A 21,879-nucleotide genomic window follows, 5' to 3' on the forward strand; every position below is an offset into this window, starting at 1 on the left:
GAGTTCATCACAAGTTTCTTCCCCCTATCGCTTTATTTTGCTTTATTTTGGTGTTTCTAATACAACTATCGAATCCAAAGCTATATCAATCGATCCCTACACACAACATATTACAACAATCACCACGGCAATCATTTCCCAATATATGGTGAATTAACTGAACTCTTTTTTCTTTAAAAATTTCCCACTAAGTAACTGGCATCTTTTTTTTTTGTTCCCTTCCCCGTCCCACTACAAATTATAATTTCATAGCTGATTTCCCTAACGTTAAAAGAATTAAACACGATTACATGCAAGCATATACTGTCACTGTTGAAAACCGTTCATTAGATCAATCTTATCCTTCGTCGTCGTTACTTGGTTCAAACAATTCTATGTCCATGCAAGATCATCAATTGAATGGTGGTAATAATTCCTCAAATTTACCCCAACAAGTGTTGCATACATCAGATGCGAATTACTACCAAAATCCTACTTCGCAACAAGATTTACATCAAATTCCACCTCCTCCTCCACCACAACAATTTCATTATCAACAACAACAACAAATGCAACTTGATCAATTCCAACATCAACAACTTCATCATCATCATCATCAACAACAACATCAACAACAAAACTCTTATGTGAATCAACAATTCTCAATTCCTCCTTCAGTTTATAATGCTCCAAGACCTAGATCAAAGAGTGCTATATCTACAACCACAAAAGTAGACACTCATAATGATTTCGAAGAACCGGAAACTCCTAAAAAGAGAAAGAGAGGGAGACCTCCAAAGCCTTCTTCTTTAACCAATCAAATCACTACTACTCTTAATATAAGTGTCAATACTTCACCATTAAATACAAGTCCAATGGCTGAATCAAACTCTTTACTGAGTGCTAGAAGAGGGGTGCCTGATTTCTTTACTCCTTTAATGAGAGTATCTCCAAGTTCAAGAACCAAGAAGAAGAGAAAGAATTCTTCAAGTTCAACCACTACTACTCCTACTTTACTTAAAAAACACAAATCAACTTCAAATTTATCTGATTCAGTAAGATCGGCTTCTACTGGAAATATATTGGAAAATGTTTTAATTACTCCTTTATCATCTGTGAATGGTTCTGCTTATAATAATTATCATCAGATTAATTCAAAAACTCTTGATAATTTATCAATGATAACTCAATCAAATTCAAACGTTGGTGAATCTTTACCTTATTATAATACTCCACCTTCCTCTACTGTCAAGAGTCAATTCCCAAATTATTTGGCTCCACTGAATTCTGGTTCTGCTAATGCTGCATCAACATCTAGTTCAAATAATCACTCGACAAATCAAGTTGCTGTTGATTTCATGAATCAATCGAATTTAGCTCCAGCTCCTAAAAGGCAAGTGAATGAATCAATTGAACAAGACTCAACTGCTGCTTATTTAATTAGAAGTCATGGTTCACCTCCTTTACCGTCAAGTTCAGAAGATAACTTATTACCAGCTGTTTCTTTAATTCCTGGATCAAATAAAAACAATGATGGAAAGATCAGTCCAAAGACTATTGAATCAAATGTTGATGATTCTAAACCGGTCGATTCACATTCAAAATCAAGCTCTAGTTCAAGTTCAACTAATGACTTCCTGCTTAAGTTATTTATTGATGACCTGGGTAAAGCTGTTTTATCCACCGACTTTTTATCAAACTCTCCTTCTACCACTACTTCTACCACTGAAATTAAAAAGGAGGAAACCGAAGTAGTCGCACAACCAAAGGTAAAGAAAACAAGAGGTAGAAAGTCTGTGGTAGTTAAGGATGACGAAGTTAACTCTGTTAATGACAATGGAGATCAAATTGATCCAACTAGTTCTAAACAATCTTTTAACGAAATTTTGAAACCAAAGTTAACTCATGTTAATTCAGTTATTGGAATTGAAGCTCAATACGCCCAATCTAGTGGATTATCACCACCATTAACCATGGGAAATAATGATAGTGCTGAATTTCAACAGTCACGTCCAAATTTATTGAGAAGACACAATTCAGATTTTATTGGTGTTGCTGCTTCTAGTATTTTAAATCAAAATACAAGTTTATCATCTATTAACGAAAATGGTAATCTTAGTATGACATCAGCTCCATCTGTTTTAACTCAACTTCCTCAAACACCAAATTATAAAGAAAATTATTTATATTCAACTACAGGATTAACTCCAAACAGTAATTTAACATTCAATTTAACTCCTCAATTTAATTCAATGATGTATTCCATGATGAATATTAATTCTCCTCAACAAAAGAAAGCAAGTGGTGGTGTAATGAGTAATCAACAATTTTTAATTTCTCAGGAGTTTTATCAATCAGATTCATTAGAAAATCATTCTCAAAATACTTCCATTACTCAAGATCAAAGCTTACAAAATGAGTATGTGGATCAAACAAACAGTCAAGGTAAAACCATCGATATGAATGACTTGTTATCTATGAGAGACAATACCAATACTTCCACTTCTTTAGTTGAAAAACCAAATGTTTCACAAGGAGTAATTACAGAAATGACTTCATCTTCGGGATCATCTTCAAATGAAGATTCAGGCGATGCAAGACTTGCATTAAAGAAAATCATTCATATCAAGAGAAAGTAGCTCATCATATCTCATTTCAACACTATCTTTTTTTTTTATTTCTTCGTCGTTACACTTACTGTTATTCCTATCAATTTTAGAACAAGTAAACTTTATATCATCAAATAGTTTCTGATACTATTTCATTTTCTTTTTTTGTATTCCTTCTATTTTTTATTATTTTTATCCCAGGGCATTTATTTCATTACTTCATACTTATTTTTAACGTATCATTCTTTATATTTTTTAACAATCCATATTATTTCCATAAAATAGTAGACTAACATTTGATACTACCGTGTAACTTATATCATGATCCATTGTAAATATGAGCACAAATCTGGTATTTATATACAGGAAACGGTAAGAAAATCAAATTTTGCGTGCGCACGACGATTTCTCTTTTTGAAAATTTTTTTTTCAGTACCATCCTCCTCTTCACTTCGTGTGAGGGTATCAAATAAAAAAATTTTCACTACTTTTAACTACTCTTCTTCTTTTTTAATTCTTTAGTTGTTAATAGCACATATAGATATATCAAGATGTCTCACAGAAAGTACGAAGCACCACGTCATGGTTCCTTAGGTTTCTTACCAAGAAAGAGAGCTGCCAAGCACCAAGGTAGAGTTAAATCCTTCCCAAAGGATGTTAAATCTAAACCAGTTGCTTTAACTGCCTTCTTAGGTTACAAAGCTGGTATGACCACCATTGTCAGAGACTTAGACAGACCAGGTTCTAAAATGCACAAGAGAGAAGTTGTTGAAGCTGCTACTGTTGTTGACACTCCACCATTAGTTATTGTTGGTGTTGTCGGTTACGTTGAAACTCCAAGAGGTTTAAGATCATTAACCACTGTTTGGGCTGAACATTTATCCGAAGAAATTAGAAGAAGATTCTACAAGAACTGGTACAAATCTAAAAAGAAGGCTTTCACCAAATACTCTGCTAAATACGCTCAAGATGGTGCTCAAGTTGAAAGAGAATTAGCCAGAATTAAGAAGTACGCTTCAGTTGTTAGAATTTTAGCTCATACTCAAATCAAAAAGACCCCATTATCCCAAAAGAAAGCTCATTTAGCTGAAATCCAAGTTAACGGTGGTTCTATTTCTGATAAAGTTGACTGGGCCAGAGAACACTTTGAAAAAACCGTTTCTGTTGATTCCGTTATTGAACAAAATGAAATGATCGATGTTGTTGCTGTTACTAAAGGTCACGGTTTCGAAGGTGTAACCCACAGATGGGGTACCAAGAAATTACCAAGAAAGACCCATAGAGGTTTAAGAAAGGTTGCTTGTATTGGTGCTTGGCATCCAGCTAATGTTAACTGGACCGTTGCTAGAGCTGGTCAAAACGGTTACCATCACAGAACCTCTATTAACCACAAGGTTTACAGAGTTGGTTCCGGTGAAAATGCTTCTAACGGTGCTACCGAATTCGATAGAACTGAAAAGACCATTAACCCATTAGGTGGTTTCGTTAGATACGGTAACGTTAAAAACGATTTCGTCTTATTAAAGGGTTCAATTCCAGGTACCAGAAAGAGAGTTGTTACTTTAAGAAAATCCTTATACGTTGACACCTCTAGAAGAGCTTTAGAAGAAGTCAACTTAAAATGGATTGATACTGCTTCTAAATTCGGTAAGGGTAGATTCCAAACCCCAGCTGAAAAACACGCTTTCTTAGGTACTTTAAAGAAAGATTTAGAATAAATTTAATTAAGTTTTTCTATCTTAATCTTCAACATCCCTAAAAAAACATTTTGAAAAGGATCTTCTCTTCTTTGAATATTTATATAACTAATTGTATAGTGTTTAATTAAAAAAAACATCTTTTTTAAAAAAATTCCTTAAAAGTAAATTGTAGAAAAAGTGCTACCATATCAGATCTTATAATCAATTTTTGGAAAAATCGGTCACGTGACTTTTGAAAAAAAAATTTAGTTCTCATCTCAGTTTAAATATCTATAGTTAGATATGATAGTTGATTTTGATTTAACTCTTTCATAATATCAAGTACTGTTTAATATTCATATTTCTCAATAACGTCTTAAGAAGATTTCAACCTCCATTGCCAATAGATATCAAATTGGAATTGAAGAAAAAGCGTTAGTTTGTCGTATAAATAGCATAAATGTCAAGTAGTAGACCTAGAGTACCTCAGGTTAGGAATCCAACCTTACCTTCACAAACTACTCCAGAACAAAGATACTGGAGAGGATATGCCAATCCACAACTCATAAAGGAAAATCATCCTATAACCCATATACATTTCAACCCCGTCTCACCAAATGACTTTGCAATCACTAGTTCAACCAGAATACAAATTTTTTCATCAAAAACTAGACAAGTTATAAAGACCTTTTCAAGATTCAAAGATGTGGTATATTCCGGTGAATTCAGATATGATGGTAAATTATTAGTGGCATCAGATGCCACTGGTTTAGTCTCCATATATGATAGTTATCAACCACGTAACTTGTTAGTAAGTTTAAATCCATCCAGTCATCCAACTCATATAGCAAAATTCCATCCAACTATAGGTAACCAATTAGTTACCGGATCTGATGATAGAATAGTCAGATTCTATGATATCTCTCAAACTACCAAAGGACCAATATTAGAATTCAATGATTCTTATCATGGGGATTATATCAGAAGTGTTAGTTTCATACCAGGAAATCCAAATTTAATCGCAACCGGTTGTTATGATGGAGCTGTAAGAATATTTGATACTAGAATTTCATCCACAAATGATAAACAATTAATAAGTGAGTTCAAACAAAACAATCCAGTTGAAAATGTTCTCGCCATTTCACCAACTACTTTAGTAAGTGCTGGTGGTCCCCAAGTAAAAATTTGGGATTTAGCAAGAGGATCTCAAATTCGTGAATTAAACAATTTCACTAAAACTACTACTGCATTACATAATACTGGCGATAGAGGATTATTAGTTGGTTCATTAGATGGTCATGTTAAAATATTCGATTATACCTCTTCCAATTGGGAAGTCAAGTTTGGTTGGAAATTTGGAAGTGGAGGTGTATTAAGTTGTGCTGTATCCCCTGGAGCAAATAACCATAAACATTTTGTTACTGGTTTAACCTCAGGTTTAATTTCAATCCGTACTAGAAAGACTGAACCAAAAGTGAAACAAGGTGTGAAACAAGAAAGATCTAATGCTTATAATAGAATGATGAAAGGTAAAGATTACTTAGGTGAAGAAGAACATCGTATTATCCATTCCAGTACTGTTCAAACTAAGAAATTGAAACAATTTGAAAAACATTTGAATGCATTTAGATGGTCAGAAGCTTTAGATAGTGCTTTTGCTTCAGGTTTACCAAAAGAACAGACCATTACTGTCCTTAATGAATTGAAAAAGAGAGGTAAAATAAGAATTTCATTGTACGGTAGAGATGAAATATCATTATTACCAATTTTACAATGGTTTACTAAGAACTTGGAAGATATTAGATCATTCAATTTAATCTGTGATTACATAGCTGTGATCTTAGAAATGTATGGATCGCTTATAGATAAGAGTGCTGTTCTTGAAGAATGCTTTTCTAACTTGTTAAAGAGAGTTAACGTTGAGATTAAAAAGTGTAAAGAAGCAAATGAAATTGGAGGTATGTTAGAATTACTTACAGTTTAAATATGCATATAAATAATTATAATATAATATTTGTACTATAGAAATCGTTTACCACTTTCTTCTCTTCTTTTTCTTTTTCCTTTCTGCTATGGCTGCTTCCTTTGATTCAACAATCTCTCGACAATGATCAGAACAAAACCATTTAAGTTTTCCCGTAGTATACTTAAGAGCCTCAACTCGATTTAATAAACCCACACACTTATAATGAAACCACTCTCCATTAGGACACGAGTCTTCGTTGTCACAAGCTATCATCTCACCGAAAGAACCTTGATTACAGAAACAATAAGTCTTCAATGCTTCTTCATCCTCGACCGGAATTTCTTCAGGTTCTTCTTCTTCTATTATAATTGGCTTTTGAACCTTCTTCTTTATCTTTGGAATCTTTGCTTTGTTAGAACGTGATACACTCTTGACACTAAGTTTGTGTTTGCTTACTTTATGAGGGATTTTGAGTAGTAATTTTAAACCTGATGAATCTGATGCAGCTTGTTTCTTTTTCTTTGCTTCTAGCTTATTTGCTTGTTCTCGTTCTTTTAATGCTTCCTGTTGCGAAATTAATGGATTTTCTTTATAATGTTCAATCAATTGTTTCCTTAACCCTTCGTTGACTTCTCGATTATCTCGTATCTGACTGGAACGAGCTTCATAAATGTGTTGAAGTTCTGTTAACTCATCTGAAAGAACTAGTTTGTGCGTTATAAGTTGATTATTCATGGCTTTCACTTCGCTTATAGATTCAACAGTATACCTGCTAATGGTAGATTTCAATTGAATCATTTCACGTATGAGTTCCTTCTGGTGGAATGTCTCATTTGGTGATAGTGTCTGTAGTTCTTCTAATAGTATATTTAGTTTGTTTCTACTTTTGTTGATGTGTATATTACATGATTGGATAAGCCATAGTGATCGTATCACATCACAAGGTAAATGATCTATGGTGTTAATAAACGAGTTTTGCAATGACGACGAACTCAGAATCACGGAATTCATTGTAACTATATGATTATCATTAACAGCATGTAAGAATGAGCTAACTGATCAGTTGATCTTGTGACGATGTTTATGTTTTTCATATTTTTATCGCGATCAAAAATATTTTTAATTTTCGGTGATTCACAAATTCAAGATCCCGCTATGTATTGGTTGCAAAGAAATTCTTATTCATTCAATTTGAAATATATACAGTGACTAAATCTATAAACAATATCTAAATCCAGGGTTTTCAAAATCTGTCATTCCTTTGAACCCATCAAGAATGGCTTGTTCCTCTTTTTCAGAATCATAACCTCCTTGTAATTCATTTTTCTTTTTATTTCTGTACATCATAAGAAGTCTATAACCTATGGCAATGGACATTATACCAACATAACAAACAATCAACCCAATCATACCACTATTGTATTTTGGAGCCTGTTTAGCAAAGAAAATATTGGCTCCTACTATATTCCCAGAAGCGTAAAGTGCAAACCAAATACCATTTGATATCGTTTTCTTCGAAAACCCTGATACGTTTGCATTCAATAAGATCCAACTTAAAATAACTGGACCTCCAACAATAAATTGTAAGAATGTACATCCCACTAATGCCCATTTGTGATGTAAATCTATAACATGAATACCAATTAGACCTGCTAGTGGTATTATACAAATACAAAATAAAACGATACAACGAGAGTTCTTAACATTGAATATAATAAACCCTGAAACAGCAACAACAACAAGCTCGATTGCACCGGTTGGAAGCTGCAATGCTGTGGCATTCAATCCACTAAACCCATATCCTTTAATAAGTGAAGATGAAAAATTTGACACTCCTCCATTAATTACCCCACTAGCAAGACCAACCAAACCTATCATCCATACACCTAAATCGGAGAAGGCTTCAAGTACTTGATATCTTTTAAAATGTGAATCTTTGATACCTTGATTATTGGTTGCAACTTCTTTTACCAACCCTGCCCTTTCCTCTTCAGTTAAGAATTTGGCTTTATCGGGTGAATCAGGACATAACCAAATAAAAATAAATGACCAAATAAAATTAAGCAATCCAATAACTAAGAAAATAAGTTTCCATGGTTTCAAACTTGACAGTTCTGCATGACCTAATCCAAATCCTAAAAGTGCTCCAAGCATTGTTGCAACTCCATTGAATGAAAGGAAAATACACATTCTAATTGGCTGATTCTTTACAGTATAAAATGAACCACAAATAAGCATACAAGAAGGGCTAATCAGCGCCTCAAACATTCCAAGAATGAATCTAATAACTAAAGCACCACCATAATTCTTTAATCCAATATGACCAATAAGAATAATAGACCAAGAGAAGATCAATAAACCAGTGTATTTTGCCACAGGTACTCTTTGAATGATGTAATTACCTGGAAATGCCCAGAAAAGATATCCAAAATTGAATATCGCAGCTACCCAAGAATACCTTTGTCCAACTAAATCTAAATCTGCATTCATGGAGTATGCTGAGGCATAATTAAGTGAAAGCTTATCTAAAAATTGAAGAGTGTAAGTAACACATAACAATGGGACAATTCTCATATCTACTTTCCGCAAGACTTTCTTTCTAATCATTTCTTCTTCTTCTGCAGAGATATCTTGAGCTCTCTCATATAATTCAAAACCAACTATTTCATTTTCATCTTGTTCTTCAATTAATTCTTTAATAGAGAATTTTGAATGCTTTCCTTTCTCAGTACCATGAGTAAGCTTACTTGAAATCGTATGTAAATCAACTGAAGCTGAAGCTTTGTCGGAGTCCATCATAACTTCTGAAGTTGAAAAAGTTTCGATGTCAAAAAAACCATTGAAAAGTATCTTTCTTTAAATAGTATTCCAAATCTACCTTATCAGCTTCATTTGAATTATGGAATTGATAACCAATTTCAAACCTTATTTCGTTAGTGTCTGATTCGGGGAACTACAGCAGCAATATTTAGTTAGTTTAGTTAGAGGCTTTTGGGGGTCCCCCAAAGCGCAATATGGGGCGGCTAAGCGGAATTCGAAACGAATCATATTTTCTCAGCAACAACCCAAGAATTTTTTCTATAATAGCCCTTAGTACCCAGTTTATGGTCGCCAATTACTTAAATTGGATTTCAAATAATAATGATAAGAGATAGTTTACGATTTTGTACCGAGTCTTACTATTAATATCTTCTATTGTTACAAGTTAAATTCTATTTACAAGATCTATAATATGTACATACTTGAATATCAATTATATTCAAAAACTAATTCATCTTCTACAAAGTCTACTTTGACTATCTTTATATCGTCTGATTCTAATACACTTCCGACTTTTAACTCTCCACTGTTATATTCCTCTAATAAACGATCCGAAACCGAAAGCTTTGCCTTCAAGTGACCTAAGCCCAAAGTTTTTACATTGATAGAATCACCCAATTTCGGACTAGTTTGTATTAAGAGTCTGAATTTAAACAGATGATCACCATTCTCTTTTGACCTTGAAATTTCCTTTAAAAGAATTCCTTCCCAAAATTTATCAGAAATACGTTGATGTTGTTTATTCATTATTTCTCCATTCTGTAAATAATTTGCTATGAATCGTAATTCATTATTTGCAATAACAGGTTGAGAAGTTGGGTTCGATTTATTTAACAAATATTCACCAATCTTCCAATGATTGATCATATCCACGTATCTTCTTAATGGAGAGGTAACATTTGAATAATAATCAATGCCCAATGATTCATGCTTTACTGGCTTGGTAACAAACTTAGCTCCTGTTGTAATTGCAATGATGGTTGAGTTATCCTCCTCTGAAAGTGGCACATTAAATTTCTTTCCCTTTCCAATCAATTGATTTAACTCTTCGCGAACAGCTGGAGCTAAGTTCAACTCTTGACCTCTGTAGATAAATCCAATATCATTTTTATTTGCAAAACTGGCAGCTGAATAGTTAGCAAAGATCATATGCTGGGTTACTAAGAAAATAGATTTTGACGACCTATTATTAGTTGTACTTGACAATTGAATAGTCTTATTGGAGCCATCCGCTATCAATTGACTGCCGGACTTTGATATATTTAGATCATCGAAATTCTTGAACACTTTAATATTACCCATATCGCTATTAAGACTTGTTGCACCACCTAATACCCTTGCATCATATAATAGCGAAGCAATTCCATGTAATCTGAATAAATTGTTAAAATGTAAATCATCAGAAGCATTTGCCTTAAATCTTTGTATTTTCTCTTGTTCGTTCAATAACAGATCAACAGCGTCATACGTGAAATTCTGAGGAAAGTTCTTTACACTAACAAATTTTACATCAATAGACTGATTGATTTCGTTAAGGGCTCTTTTGATTAACGAATCGTCAGTTTCGTTATTAGGATCGTCTAATTTTAACCCAATATAATCGTCAACCAACTTCTTGTTCAATCTATATTGGACTGTGAATGCTCTAACTTTTTTACCATCAACTCCTAATCCGGAAATGTCAGACATTAACTTCGGCAACATCATATAAGCCTTTTCGGGGGTATATGTGGTTGAAGTCCTACCAAATGCTATAGTACTGGTAATTGAATTTGGCTTTAAATACGACGTTGGATTAGCAACATGTACAGACACAACATATTTATCACCTTCGGTATGAAGTGATATACCGTCATCAATTTCATGAGCATCTGCTGAATCTATACAATAAACTGGCACATCGCCAAAATCTTCTCTCAAAGTTTCTAAAGGGTCTGACTTGTAAACATCATCAAAGATTAATTTTCCAGCTTCATCGCTCGTTGTTTCTTCGCCAAATGAATCTAAAGATTTAATATCTGCTGGTGAGCTAGATTCAGATGTGGCAGATATTTCGTCTATATCTTCTTTAGTAAGAATATTTTCAACGTAATTATAGTACCTACCTACTAAATCCGACATTAAACTGGTACCACTTCCTGGCAAATTCAATTGCCTTGACCATCCTATTGGATCTTCTAGATCTTCTGATAATTCTCCAATTTCCTTTAATATCATATATGCTCTGGCTCTGGAATATTCATAAGTGAAGCCTATTTCTTTTGCCTTATCAGTAGACGTAGCCTGAGAAGAATCATCAATCAATCTAATAATCGATACTAAAGCAGTTTCGAGGGTTGGATCACTGGTGAAGTTACCAACAATGTAATCCTTAAACACCTTGATTACGTCGTCATAATATTTTGGCTTTGGAATTGATTCACCTAAAATTTTAGATTCGTAGTATTTAGCAAAATCGATATTTCCTTTTTCAAATTTCAAATAGTTAACGATCTTGTCTACTAAAATAGCATTGGTTATGGGTAATATGGTAACACTTAATGGGGTAAAACTTGCCTTGCTCTTATCTATACTCCAAAGTCTTGCTTGTTTTCTTATTGCCAAAATCAATGCTAAAAATCTAGCAATAGGATATTTTTGGGTATCATATTCAATGTCTTGCTTCAACTGTTTACCTAACAATGATAACGAAGTTTCATTACCCCTTGTTGTTGAATCTTTTATTTTCAAAAAGTTTGCATCTTCCATGTAGTATAAAATTTCAAAGATACTTATTGATCTTGGAATATTAATCAAATCACCATTTTCATCATATTGAAGTTTACGATGTAATAATTCCAACTTTGCATTCACCTCTGACATTTCATTAAACGATTGAATCGATAAATCAGTTAACGCCTTTGAATAAAAATCTCTTGCCGCTAATGGAACATGAAAAGTGTTAACGTTTGTATTAGTTAAGAGTTGAGATGATGCTTGGGCAACTAAGAAATCATCCTGGGAAGAATTTCCAAACCCTTCACCTTCAACCAATTCTTCCTTTGACTCAAAATCGTCCTGTTTATCCTTCAATGATTCAGGTAAAGAATTATTTGATCGGGAAAATTTTTCATCAGTTGTACCTATTGGAGCTATATCCAAATATTTGGTTTCTAATTGAATAAGGCTTTCTATTAATTCGTGATATTCCTTTGGGATAATACTTGGAAATCTAATTCTTATACTGGCCTTACTGGCATGAATGATTTCACCTCTATTATCAATGAAGACATAAGCTTGAGAATAAAGACTGTTGGGACATTTGACTAACATATAGAAATTAACGTTATCATCTTGAAGCATAACTATATCACCAATCGATATAGAATTATAACCGACTTCAGGCAGTATGGTAGCATTTACCATGAACAGTTGGATTTTCTGTTTAAAATACTTATATTTGGGCATAGAGGGATTATCATTAGGGAGACTTTCTGTAATGTCATGAAATTTTTGTAACCAAGCCTTAGAACTATCTCCATATCTTTTATCCATACGATCTTTGGTACCACCAAATATTTGCTTGAATAATATCTTATTACTTAAGCCTAAGTTCAACGTTTTATTTTCAGGATCAAAGAATTGTTTGGTCTTACCTCCTCTAACAGGATCATTAGCCGTATCAGAAATAATCTTTTTCATGGCATCAAAGGTATTATCACTAACCAATGTTTTTGGCTGCACTTTTGTATGTTCAGAATGCTTCTTCAAAAGATCCAACTCGGTATGAACCTTAAGAAAGGAATGTTTTAATTCGCTATTATCGTGGCTCTTGGACTCTTTCTTATCTGAGTCGAACCTCTTGGATGACTGTTTTCTATCATTATTATAACTTGGAGATTCATTTACCGTAGAATACAATTTACCTCTGTCATTTCTTGTCTTTCTTATTCCTTCTTTGTATTTGAAAGAAATTCCTCCTTCACGATCACGACCAACATACTTATGCCTTATCAACGTGAGACTTGTAGACAATGACGGTCTTTGTCGTATTCGTAACATCTATATGTTCATTTAAGGATTATTGCAACAATTATCAGTCTTTATACTACTAACTTTTACAATATATAAATTTTCTTTTAACTAAGATGACAAAGTCACGTGAATACTAAACTTTTATTCTTAAAAGAAATCAGAATTGTACGTTTCCTAATTAGGAAGTCTAGATCGATACGCGCAATTAGGTACAAAGTTGAAAGAATAAACAAAAACAAATACCTATAACTGAAATGGCTGTCAAAATCATAAACATCTCCATCTCCATCATCATCTAGTTCTACAAAGGTTTTGAGATATAGACGATGAAGGTAGAGGAACTTATTCTTGATGGGTTCAAATCCTATGCCACACGTACTGTTATATCTGGTTGGGATCATCAATTCAATGCCATTACAGGATTAAATGGATCAGGGAAATCAAATATTTTAGATGCTATATGTTTTGTATTGGGGATAGCGTCGATGACAACGGTGAGAGCATCGAATTTACAAGATTTAATATATAAAAGAGGACAAGCTGGTGTTACCAAAGCCAGTGTCACGATTGTGTTTAATAATTCTGAAATATCCAAATCACCAATCGGTTTTGAAAACTGTACGACTATAAGTGTTACTAGACAAGTCATCTTAGGAGGGAGTTCTAAGTATTTGATTAATGGTCATAAAGCTCAACAACAAACTGTTTTGAACTTGTTTCAATCGGTTCAGTTGAATATTAATAATCCTAATTTCTTAATTATGCAAGGTAAAATTACAAAAGTGTTGAATATGAAACCAGCTGAAATTTTGTCTTTAATTGAAGAAGCTGCAGGTACCAGGACATTTGAAGAACGTAAAGATAAAGCCCAAAAGACTATGGCTAAGAAAGAAGCAAAATTAACTGAGATTAGAACTTTGTTAAAGGAAGAAATCGAACCAAAATTGGAGAAATTAAGAAGTGATAAGAGAAATTTTCTTGAATTTCAACAAATTCAAACTGATCTTGAAAAGTTAAGTAGAATAACTGTTGCTCATGATTATATTAAATTATCCAAGAATTTCACTAATCAATCCAACTTTTTGAATGAAAATGAATCTAAGATTATTGATTTAAATAATGAAATCCAAAAATTAGATCAAGAAATTGCTAGTTTAAATGAAGATTTAAATCAGATTAAACTAAAAAGAGAACGTGAATTGGATAGTGAGGGTAAATTAAAAGAATTAGAACAGCGAGAAGTTGCATTAAGTAATGAAATAGCAAGATTAACTACTTCAAAAGATATAACGGAAGACAACAAAAAGGATGAAATTAAGAAAAAGGAGAGGTACGAACAACAACTTAAGGAAACTCAATTAAATCTTGATAACAATGCTGACAATTATAATAGCTTTGAATCTAAATTTAAACAATCAACTGAAGAGTTGAATAGATTAAAAGAGGAGTTTAATACTAAAGAAGAGTTACTTTCATCATTATCAACCGGTATGTCATCTTCTGGTAATGTTAGTTCTGGTTATACAAGTCAATTAAATGAAAGTAAAGAAAAATTAAATGGATCCCGAAATTTTATAAAGACATCTAAATTAAAAATCAATCATCTTGAAAATCAAATAAAAAATGATTCCATCAAGCTACAGAAGGCAAAACAAGAGAATGAATCCTTATTAGGAGGTATAAATCAATATAAATCAGAAATTGAAACCAATGAACAACGTGTACGAGATCAATTAGGTTTTGATCCAGATGAAATGATACAGTTAAGAGAACAGGAATTAAAATTGAATAAAGAATTCCAAAAGTTAAATAACGAGTTGAATTATGTGAAACGAGATCTTGGAAATAATAATATCGAGTTTCATTATTCAAGACCGTCTGTGAACTTTGATGATAATGCTGTTAGAGGTTTAGTATCTCAATTATTCTTATTACCAGATCAATCATTCGAAAAGGCATTAGCTTTACAAGTATGTGCTGGTGGAAGATTGTATAATGTTGTGGTGGATGATTCCGATACTGCTACTCAATTATTGGAAAGAGGACAGTTGAGAAGAAGAGTTACTATCATTCCATTGGACAAGATTAATGCTTATGCTATAGATCAACAAACCATTAATTATGCTAAACAATTGGCACCAAATAAGGTTGAATTAGCAATTAATTTGATTGATTTTGAAGATGAATTAACTAAAGCAATGCAATATATTTTTGGAAGCACATTCATTTGTAATGATCCTAATACTGCAAAGATCATTACTTTTGATCCTAAGATTCGTAGTAGATCAATTACTTTAGAAGGAGATGTTTATGATCCTGAAGGTAATCTTTCTGGTGGGTCTAGAAGAAACGATTCATCTATTTTAATTAAAATCCAACAATATAATAAAATATATCAACAAGTGAAACATGTCAATCATGAATTACAAACTGTTCAACAAGAAATTTCTTATAAACAAGGCTTAATTGATAGTACGAGAGAATTAAGTAATGAGATTTATTTAAAGAAGCATGAATTAGAATTGTTAGAGAAGAAATTAAGTCATAATCCATCATCTATGATTTTGAAACAGAATGAAGCTAATGAGGCTGAAATCAATGATTTAAATAATCAAATAAATACTGAAGAAACCAATTGTTTGAATTATGAACAATCAATTAAAAGAATCGAACAAGATATTAAAGAGTTTAGTAATGATAAAGGAACCAAAATCAAAGATTTAAAACAAGAAGTTGATAAATTAAAGAAAGTTATTAATAAACAACAATCCAAATTAGATGAATTAACTGAACAATATCAAAATTTACAAATTGAAAATGATCAACAAAAATCAGAATTAAAGAATATTGAAGAAAGTATTATAAATGTGAATGCCAGTATTCAAGAACTTGATGGAAAGGAAAAATCAATCAATATAGATATTGAAAAGTTTAATGATCAATTAATAATCAATAAAGCTGAATTAGATGAAGAACGAGCTAATTTATTAGGATTAGATGAAGAAATTAATGAATTGAATCTTGTGATTAAAAGTAAGAATGATTTAAGTAATGAAATCAAATTACAATTACAAAAGTTGAATCATGAATTAGAGAAATCTGTTGGTGTTACTAAAGTATTAAAGGTTAAATTGGATGAATTAATTCATGAAAATGAATGGGTGACTGATATTCAAGTTATAAATAATTTAATTGAAAACAATCCAAATATTAATTTAGAAGAATCGAAAGAACAATTGGGCATATTAGAAGAAAAATTCACTAGTATGAGACGGAAAGTTAATCCAAATATCATGAGTATGATTGATAATGTAGAGAAGAAAGAAACGTCCTTAAAGCAAATGGTTAAAACAATTGAAAAGGATAAAAATAAGATTATTGGTACTATAGATAAATTGAATGGATATAAACGAGATACTTTAAATACCACGTATCAAAAGGTTTCCATTGATTTTGGTCAAATCTTTGCTGATTTATTACCAGGATCATTTGCTAAATTAGTTCCAGTTAATATGATGGATGTTACAAAAGGGTTAGAAGTTAAAGTTAAATTGGGAGAAGTTTGGAAGGAAAGTTTAGTTGAATTATCAGGAGGTCAAAGATCATTGATAGCATTATCATTAATCATGGCTTTATTACAATTCAAACCTGCTCCAATGTATATTCTTGATGAAGTTGATGCCGCATTAGATTTATCACATACTCAAAACATTGGACATTTAATTAAGACCAGATTTAAAGGTTCTCAGTTTATAGTGGTTTCATTGAAGGAAGGGATGTTCACTAATGCCAACCGAGTATTCAGAACTCGTTTCCAAGATGGAACATCAGTTGTATCAGTTATGTAACGATACTGTAATGGTTATGATAATGATTATAATTATGATTATAATCATAATTATAATCATGTGCTTGGCGTCACATGACTGGGATGTCAAGAAAAAAAAGAAACTAAGAAAACTATAATTTGAGTTTGAGTTGCTTTTTTTAGAAATGTCAACAAAAGCCATTAAATCAAAACATCAAATACTTGAAATTCTCGTATACTTGCTTTGTTAAATGATGATATAACCTACATCACATTGATAAGTTTTATTGTTAAATAGAAAGGCTGTAATTAAAAACGTATAAACTAACTGTTTGATAGTATATATATATAGTTAATATAATTGACGCGTTTCCACGTACAGTACTAATTCAGACACATACCCTTTAAATAAATGGGATTTCCATAACTAAACCCCCTTGTAAACGAAGGTTTTATCAGACATTTTTAAAATAAAAAATAATTTATAGTTTCCTTTACACTGACCAAAAAAAAGAAGAAATCAGTCAAAAAATATTTTTTAAACCAAAATTTAAAAAAAAAAAAAAATGTCGTGTCTGATCGCTCCCTCGTCGTTGGTGTTATTATTTTGACCTCTATTACCCGGATTAATACATAGTTTAGGAAAAATTCACCACACTCATTCCTTCGTTCCTCCTGTACTTTTAACTATATAAGGGCAAATAATAATAATAATATCTCTAATCGGCGACTAAATATGTCGAAGGTTCGCAACTATAGCCAGATGCTGTAGTCATTTTGTAACACTATATTCTCAATTGTAATAGCGTGGAATTTACGGTCCTCTTCCTCTTCCTCCTCTTCCTTCTCCATTTCTGCACTTCCATTTTTAATTGAAGCTTAGAAAAGGGAATCAAATTAAAATTTAAGAAAAAAAAAAAAAAACAATTAAAAAAAAAAAAGTTGAAGCAGACATTTTGTCATTTCCAAAATTTTGTTGTTCCCTCTCACTCTCATAGATCACAATTTTGTCCGTTTAAACATCAACTTTTTCCTCGTCATCATCAACATCATCATCTTCAATCCATCAGCATAGCGATAGGATCCATCCAATCAACCAACCAACCAACCAACCCAGCCATTTAGACACTGTGTCTGTACATCGAATCATTGGATCTAGTTTGGATTAAGTAGACAACTGTGCCTTAGTTCCTATCTCCCATATCTATCTATATCAAACAGCCTGTTCAAACCATTCATCCTTTCTTCCATCAACCGATCGATCCCTTCCTTCCTTCCTTTATATCTTGTTTACTTCTCCGCCTAACTGATTAGCTTGGCTTTGTTTATCCTTATTCATTACTCCTCCGTCATCAATCAAATTTTATTCATTATATTTCATCCCATCATATACATCCGTATTATCTTTTTTTATAATTATCATCATCTCAAATATTTATACATTCATATCTATCAACAACTTTCATCTCTTCTAGCATTTGTACATTACTTCAGCATAATCACATATAATCATGGACGCATATAATCTAGATCAACCGACGAAGAAATTTTATCAAAAATATTATTCAAAAATAATCGAATACATAAAATTTCTAATAATATTCATAGGGATAATATTCACCATAATATTTATAATCCTAAAAGTGGGGGTAATAGATTATTCAACTCCAACTTTATATACTCCTGATTTTAAAAAAGTCCCTACTGTACAATTTTATGATTTAGATCAATATCAAGGATCTGCCAATGGTTGGCAATTAGAAGAACGAGTGTTATTCTTAGTTCCTTTAAGAGATGCATCCTCTCATTTACCCATGTTCTTTGGTCATATGAAAAATTTAACTTATCCTCATAATCTAATTGATTTAGCATTCTTAGTAAGTGATTCTTCTGATGATACTTTAGAAGCTTTAAAGAAAAATTTAATGGAAATTCAAAATAATCATGATACATCAAAAAGATTTGGTGAAATTGAAATATATGAAAAAGATTTTGGTCAAATTATTGGTCAAGGTTTTTCTGATAGACATGGTTTTGCTGCTCAAGGTCCAAGAAGAAAATTAATGGCAAGAGCAAGAAATTGGTTATGGACAGTAGCGGTAAAACCTTATCATTCTCATGTTTATTGGAGAGATGCCGATGTCGAAACTGTTCCTCCTACAATTTTAGAAGATTTAATGCATCATGATAAAGATGTTATAGTTCCCAATGTTTGGAGACCTTTACCTGATTGGTTAGGTAATCAACAACCTTATGATTTAAATTCATGGCAAGAATCAGATGGTGGTTTACAATTAGCTGATACTTTAGATGAAGATGCTTGTATAGTAGAAGGTTATGTTGAATATCAAACTTGGAGACCTCATTTAGCTTATCTTCGAGATCCTTATGGAGATCCTGAAGTTGAAATGGATTTAGATGGTATTGGTGGGGTTTCAATTTTAACTAAAGCAAAAGTGTTTAGAACAGGTTCACATTTCCCAGCATTTTCATTTGAAAAACATGCTGAAACAGAAGCATTTGGAAAATTAAGTAAGAGAATGGGTTATTCCGTGGTAGGGTTACCTCATTATGTTATTTGGCATATTTATGAACCATCTTCCGATGATTTAAAACATATGGAATGGATGGCATTAGAAGAGTCAAGACAAAAGGAAGCTGCTAAAATTAAAAAGGTTTATGATAAAGTATGGAATAAGGCTTTTGATGATGTTCAAGATACTTGGCAAATAGAAAGATCTATGTTCTTAAAGAATACAGATATGAGTAAATTAAGACCAATTCAAGTCGATTGGTCAGGGATCGATGAATTTGATATAGATGAGACTCATAAGAATGATATTCATTTAGCTGATTTCAACCCTTAACGAATTAAGATCAAAAGTTGAAATTGCAAAAAAAAAAAAAGCTTTCATCGAAAAGAAAAAAAAAAGAAATAAATAAAGCTTTTTCATCCTACTACCATTGTCGTCAAAAGACCACAATGACGATGGTCTCTGAATTCATCGGTACCGTCAAATTAACTGCATCATGTCCGTTCATAATTTCATTTCTCTAGTTTATTATTCGAAATATATATTTGTAAATTAGTTATTTAATAAAGACTTTATTATTAAGAAAGAAAAAAAAATTATATTATTGTCCTGCTTATCGCTATCATTGTTAAAATAACCGATCAGATCTTATGAGCCAAGTAACAATTGGACTTTACTACCATATTAGCTTTGAGTTAGTTCTATTCGATAGTTAAAAAAATATAGGCGAGAGAGAGAGAGAGAGAGATTTAAGAAATGCAAGTAATTAATTTCCCATTGCAACCGTTGCTATTACTACAGGTTGAGATGACATAGCTAATAATTTTTCAGATTTATTTTTAGATACTTCTAGTCAAAAAATATTTTACAGGTTATGGGTTGGCCCATGATTCATCCCTGCTGAAAGGGACCCAATTCACTATCAGTAGGCCGATGCTTTTCTTGTTGTCATCGAGCATAGCATTGTGTTTACGGATTAAACATTCATCGGTATCTGTAGAAGATGAAAAATCAAGTTACTCATATTTCATAATTTCACATCATAAAATTTCATTTCATCTATAATTTGCAAAATTTTACAATTAAAATTTTTATTAGCCTAGTTAGGTCCAAGCTGACCCATATCAAGCCGAGGTTAGGTAAGCGATCACAAAATATTTCAACGATATTTAGACAAGATCTTCATTTGATTCAAGTACTAAATGGATACATTAATTTACGTCACTTTGACATAAGCAAAGTTAATCTCTAAAACCAAGCTTTTTTTTAGCTCACTTAATTATAGATTAAGCGGTCAGCAGATGTCTTAATCAAAAAACAAATATTAGAAATTCAATGGATTTGCTTTGACGAAGTTAAATTACATAAGGTTGATCATAACAAAGCATATATTGATTTTCTTAATCTAATCAAATTAAGCATTAATCTTTCAGGAAAAACCTTGCCATTTTTTGCTTCTTTATAAGCTCCCTATATGACGTATCTAATTTGATTTACGAACAATTAAAGTTACAGTTTGAAAACTTTTTATTGGCTTGCCTGCTGCTTGCTTGGAATAAAGCTAAATCAAACTTTAGTTGAAAAGCCTAAATTTACTTGAGATCAGCAAGTAGATAATTGTGAAGGCAACTATAAAAAAATGATCTCGTCATACGCACTGAAACTACTCCCTCATCTCAAATAGAGTAGCAAACTTTTCTCATTAGAGTCGCAAAAAAATAGCGAGCAAGTCAAAACAAAAACAACAAAAAAATATTTTGATTTGACTCCCTACGAAAATGAGAAGATGGCTGGCTAGAAACATAAATCATGTAACAACAACAGGCATTAGAAGTATAATTATTTTTCAAATCATTTGAATCAACTTCATACATATGAACACTTTCTCCACTTTTTGGATTTGTTTATGTAACCATTCAGAACCAACCTACTGATCAATTGAACGAAAGAAACGTTTTAAGAATTTTTTGAGTTGTTGCTACCAGCATTGAAATTTTTCAACAATGTGCACTTACAAACGATATAAAATTAGTGAGCTCCGTAACAATATAAAGTTTAAATCACCGCCATAAACAAATAATAGTGTTTATTATGATCTCCATCAGTAAAGATTTGTCCACTACCAGTTGATGTCCCTAAAAAATAATACCAATTAGGAAGGGCATTTGCCAACTTGGATTTAGTGTGTAGCGAGTATTTTCGAGTTACAAAAAGTTAGGGAGAATAGAGAGGGGGAGGTGGGGGATCTATGAATCTCAGTAACTGAAAAAGAAAAAAGCTCTGCTGATCCATGGGCGTAAATGGAAGGGGGAGGGGGAGATTGAAAATATCATAGAGGTATTGTTCCACCTCACAATTTACATGTTAAATTATGCAAGATTCACTTATTTTGTACACATTATTTTTTGTTTAAAAAAAACAATTTAACATTTTTTAGAGTTTTTACAGTTTAGGTACTTCAAAATAGAAA

General features: G+C 32.1%; 8 protein-coding genes across 8 annotated transcripts; 5 read left to right on the forward strand and 3 right to left on the reverse strand. All coding sequences in view use genetic code 12, as the record gives it.

Annotated features, from left to right (window-relative positions):
• The first annotated feature begins 73 nt into the window (after positions 1–73).
• On the forward strand, positions 74–2,879 carry DFJ63DRAFT_22494 (uncharacterized protein). Its single transcript, XM_064904224.1, has one exon. The coding sequence runs from the start codon at positions 291–293 to the stop codon at positions 2,616–2,618; it is 2,328 nt and encodes a 775-aa protein (XP_064764740.1). The 5' UTR covers positions 74–290; the 3' UTR covers positions 2,619–2,879.
• A 205-nt stretch (positions 2,880–3,084) lies between these two features.
• RPL3 (60S ribosomal protein uL3) lies at positions 3,085–4,439 on the forward strand. Its single transcript, XM_064906716.1, has one exon. The coding sequence runs from the start codon at positions 3,140–3,142 to the stop codon at positions 4,304–4,306; it is 1,167 nt and encodes a 388-aa protein (XP_064764741.1). The 5' UTR covers positions 3,085–3,139; the 3' UTR covers positions 4,307–4,439.
• UTP15 (snoRNA-binding rRNA-processing protein) lies at positions 4,352–6,275 on the forward strand. The gene has a single exon (XM_064904223.1). It carries the CDS (start codon positions 4,728–4,730, stop codon positions 6,249–6,251), a length of 1,524 nt encoding a protein of 507 aa, XP_064764742.1. The 5' UTR covers positions 4,352–4,727; the 3' UTR covers positions 6,252–6,275.
• Positions 6,276–7,393, reverse strand: DFJ63DRAFT_22476 (uncharacterized protein). The gene has a single exon (XM_064904222.1). It carries the CDS (start codon positions 7,242–7,244, stop codon positions 6,300–6,302), a length of 945 nt encoding a protein of 314 aa, XP_064764743.1. The 5' UTR covers positions 7,245–7,393; the 3' UTR covers positions 6,276–6,299.
• Positions 7,394–7,401: 8 nt separating this feature from the next.
• On the reverse strand, positions 7,402–9,408 carry DAL7 (Dal7p). Its single transcript, XM_064906717.1, has one exon. It carries the CDS (start codon positions 9,030–9,032, stop codon positions 7,449–7,451), a length of 1,584 nt encoding a protein of 527 aa, XP_064764744.1. The 5' UTR covers positions 9,033–9,408; the 3' UTR covers positions 7,402–7,448.
• On the reverse strand, positions 9,409–13,204 carry MSU1 (Msu1p). The gene has a single exon (XM_064907623.1). It carries the CDS (start codon positions 13,092–13,094, stop codon positions 9,483–9,485), a length of 3,612 nt encoding a protein of 1,203 aa, XP_064764745.1. The 5' UTR covers positions 13,095–13,204; the 3' UTR covers positions 9,409–9,482.
• On the forward strand, positions 13,205–16,968 carry SMC2 (condensin subunit). The gene has a single exon (XM_064906718.1). It carries the CDS (start codon positions 13,394–13,396, stop codon positions 16,913–16,915), a length of 3,522 nt encoding a protein of 1,173 aa, XP_064764746.1. The 5' UTR covers positions 13,205–13,393; the 3' UTR covers positions 16,916–16,968.
• Positions 16,969–18,386: 1,418 nt separating this feature from the next.
• ANP1 (Anp1p) lies at positions 18,387–19,742 on the forward strand (the record flags this gene model as incomplete). Its single annotated transcript, XM_064904637.1, has 1 exon — positions 18,387–19,742. One exon carries the CDS (start codon positions 18,387–18,389, stop codon positions 19,740–19,742), a length of 1,356 nt encoding a protein of 451 aa, XP_064764747.1.
• Between the last annotated feature and the right edge of the window lie 2,137 nt (positions 19,743–21,879).

Source organism: Scheffersomyces coipomensis (assembly GCF_036884675.1).
Source record: "Scheffersomyces coipomensis strain NRRL Y-17651 chromosome Unknown DFJ63scaffold_1, whole genome shotgun sequence".
In the NCBI taxonomy this organism is placed as follows: Eukaryota; Fungi; Ascomycota; class Pichiomycetes; order Serinales; family Debaryomycetaceae; genus Scheffersomyces; species Scheffersomyces coipomensis.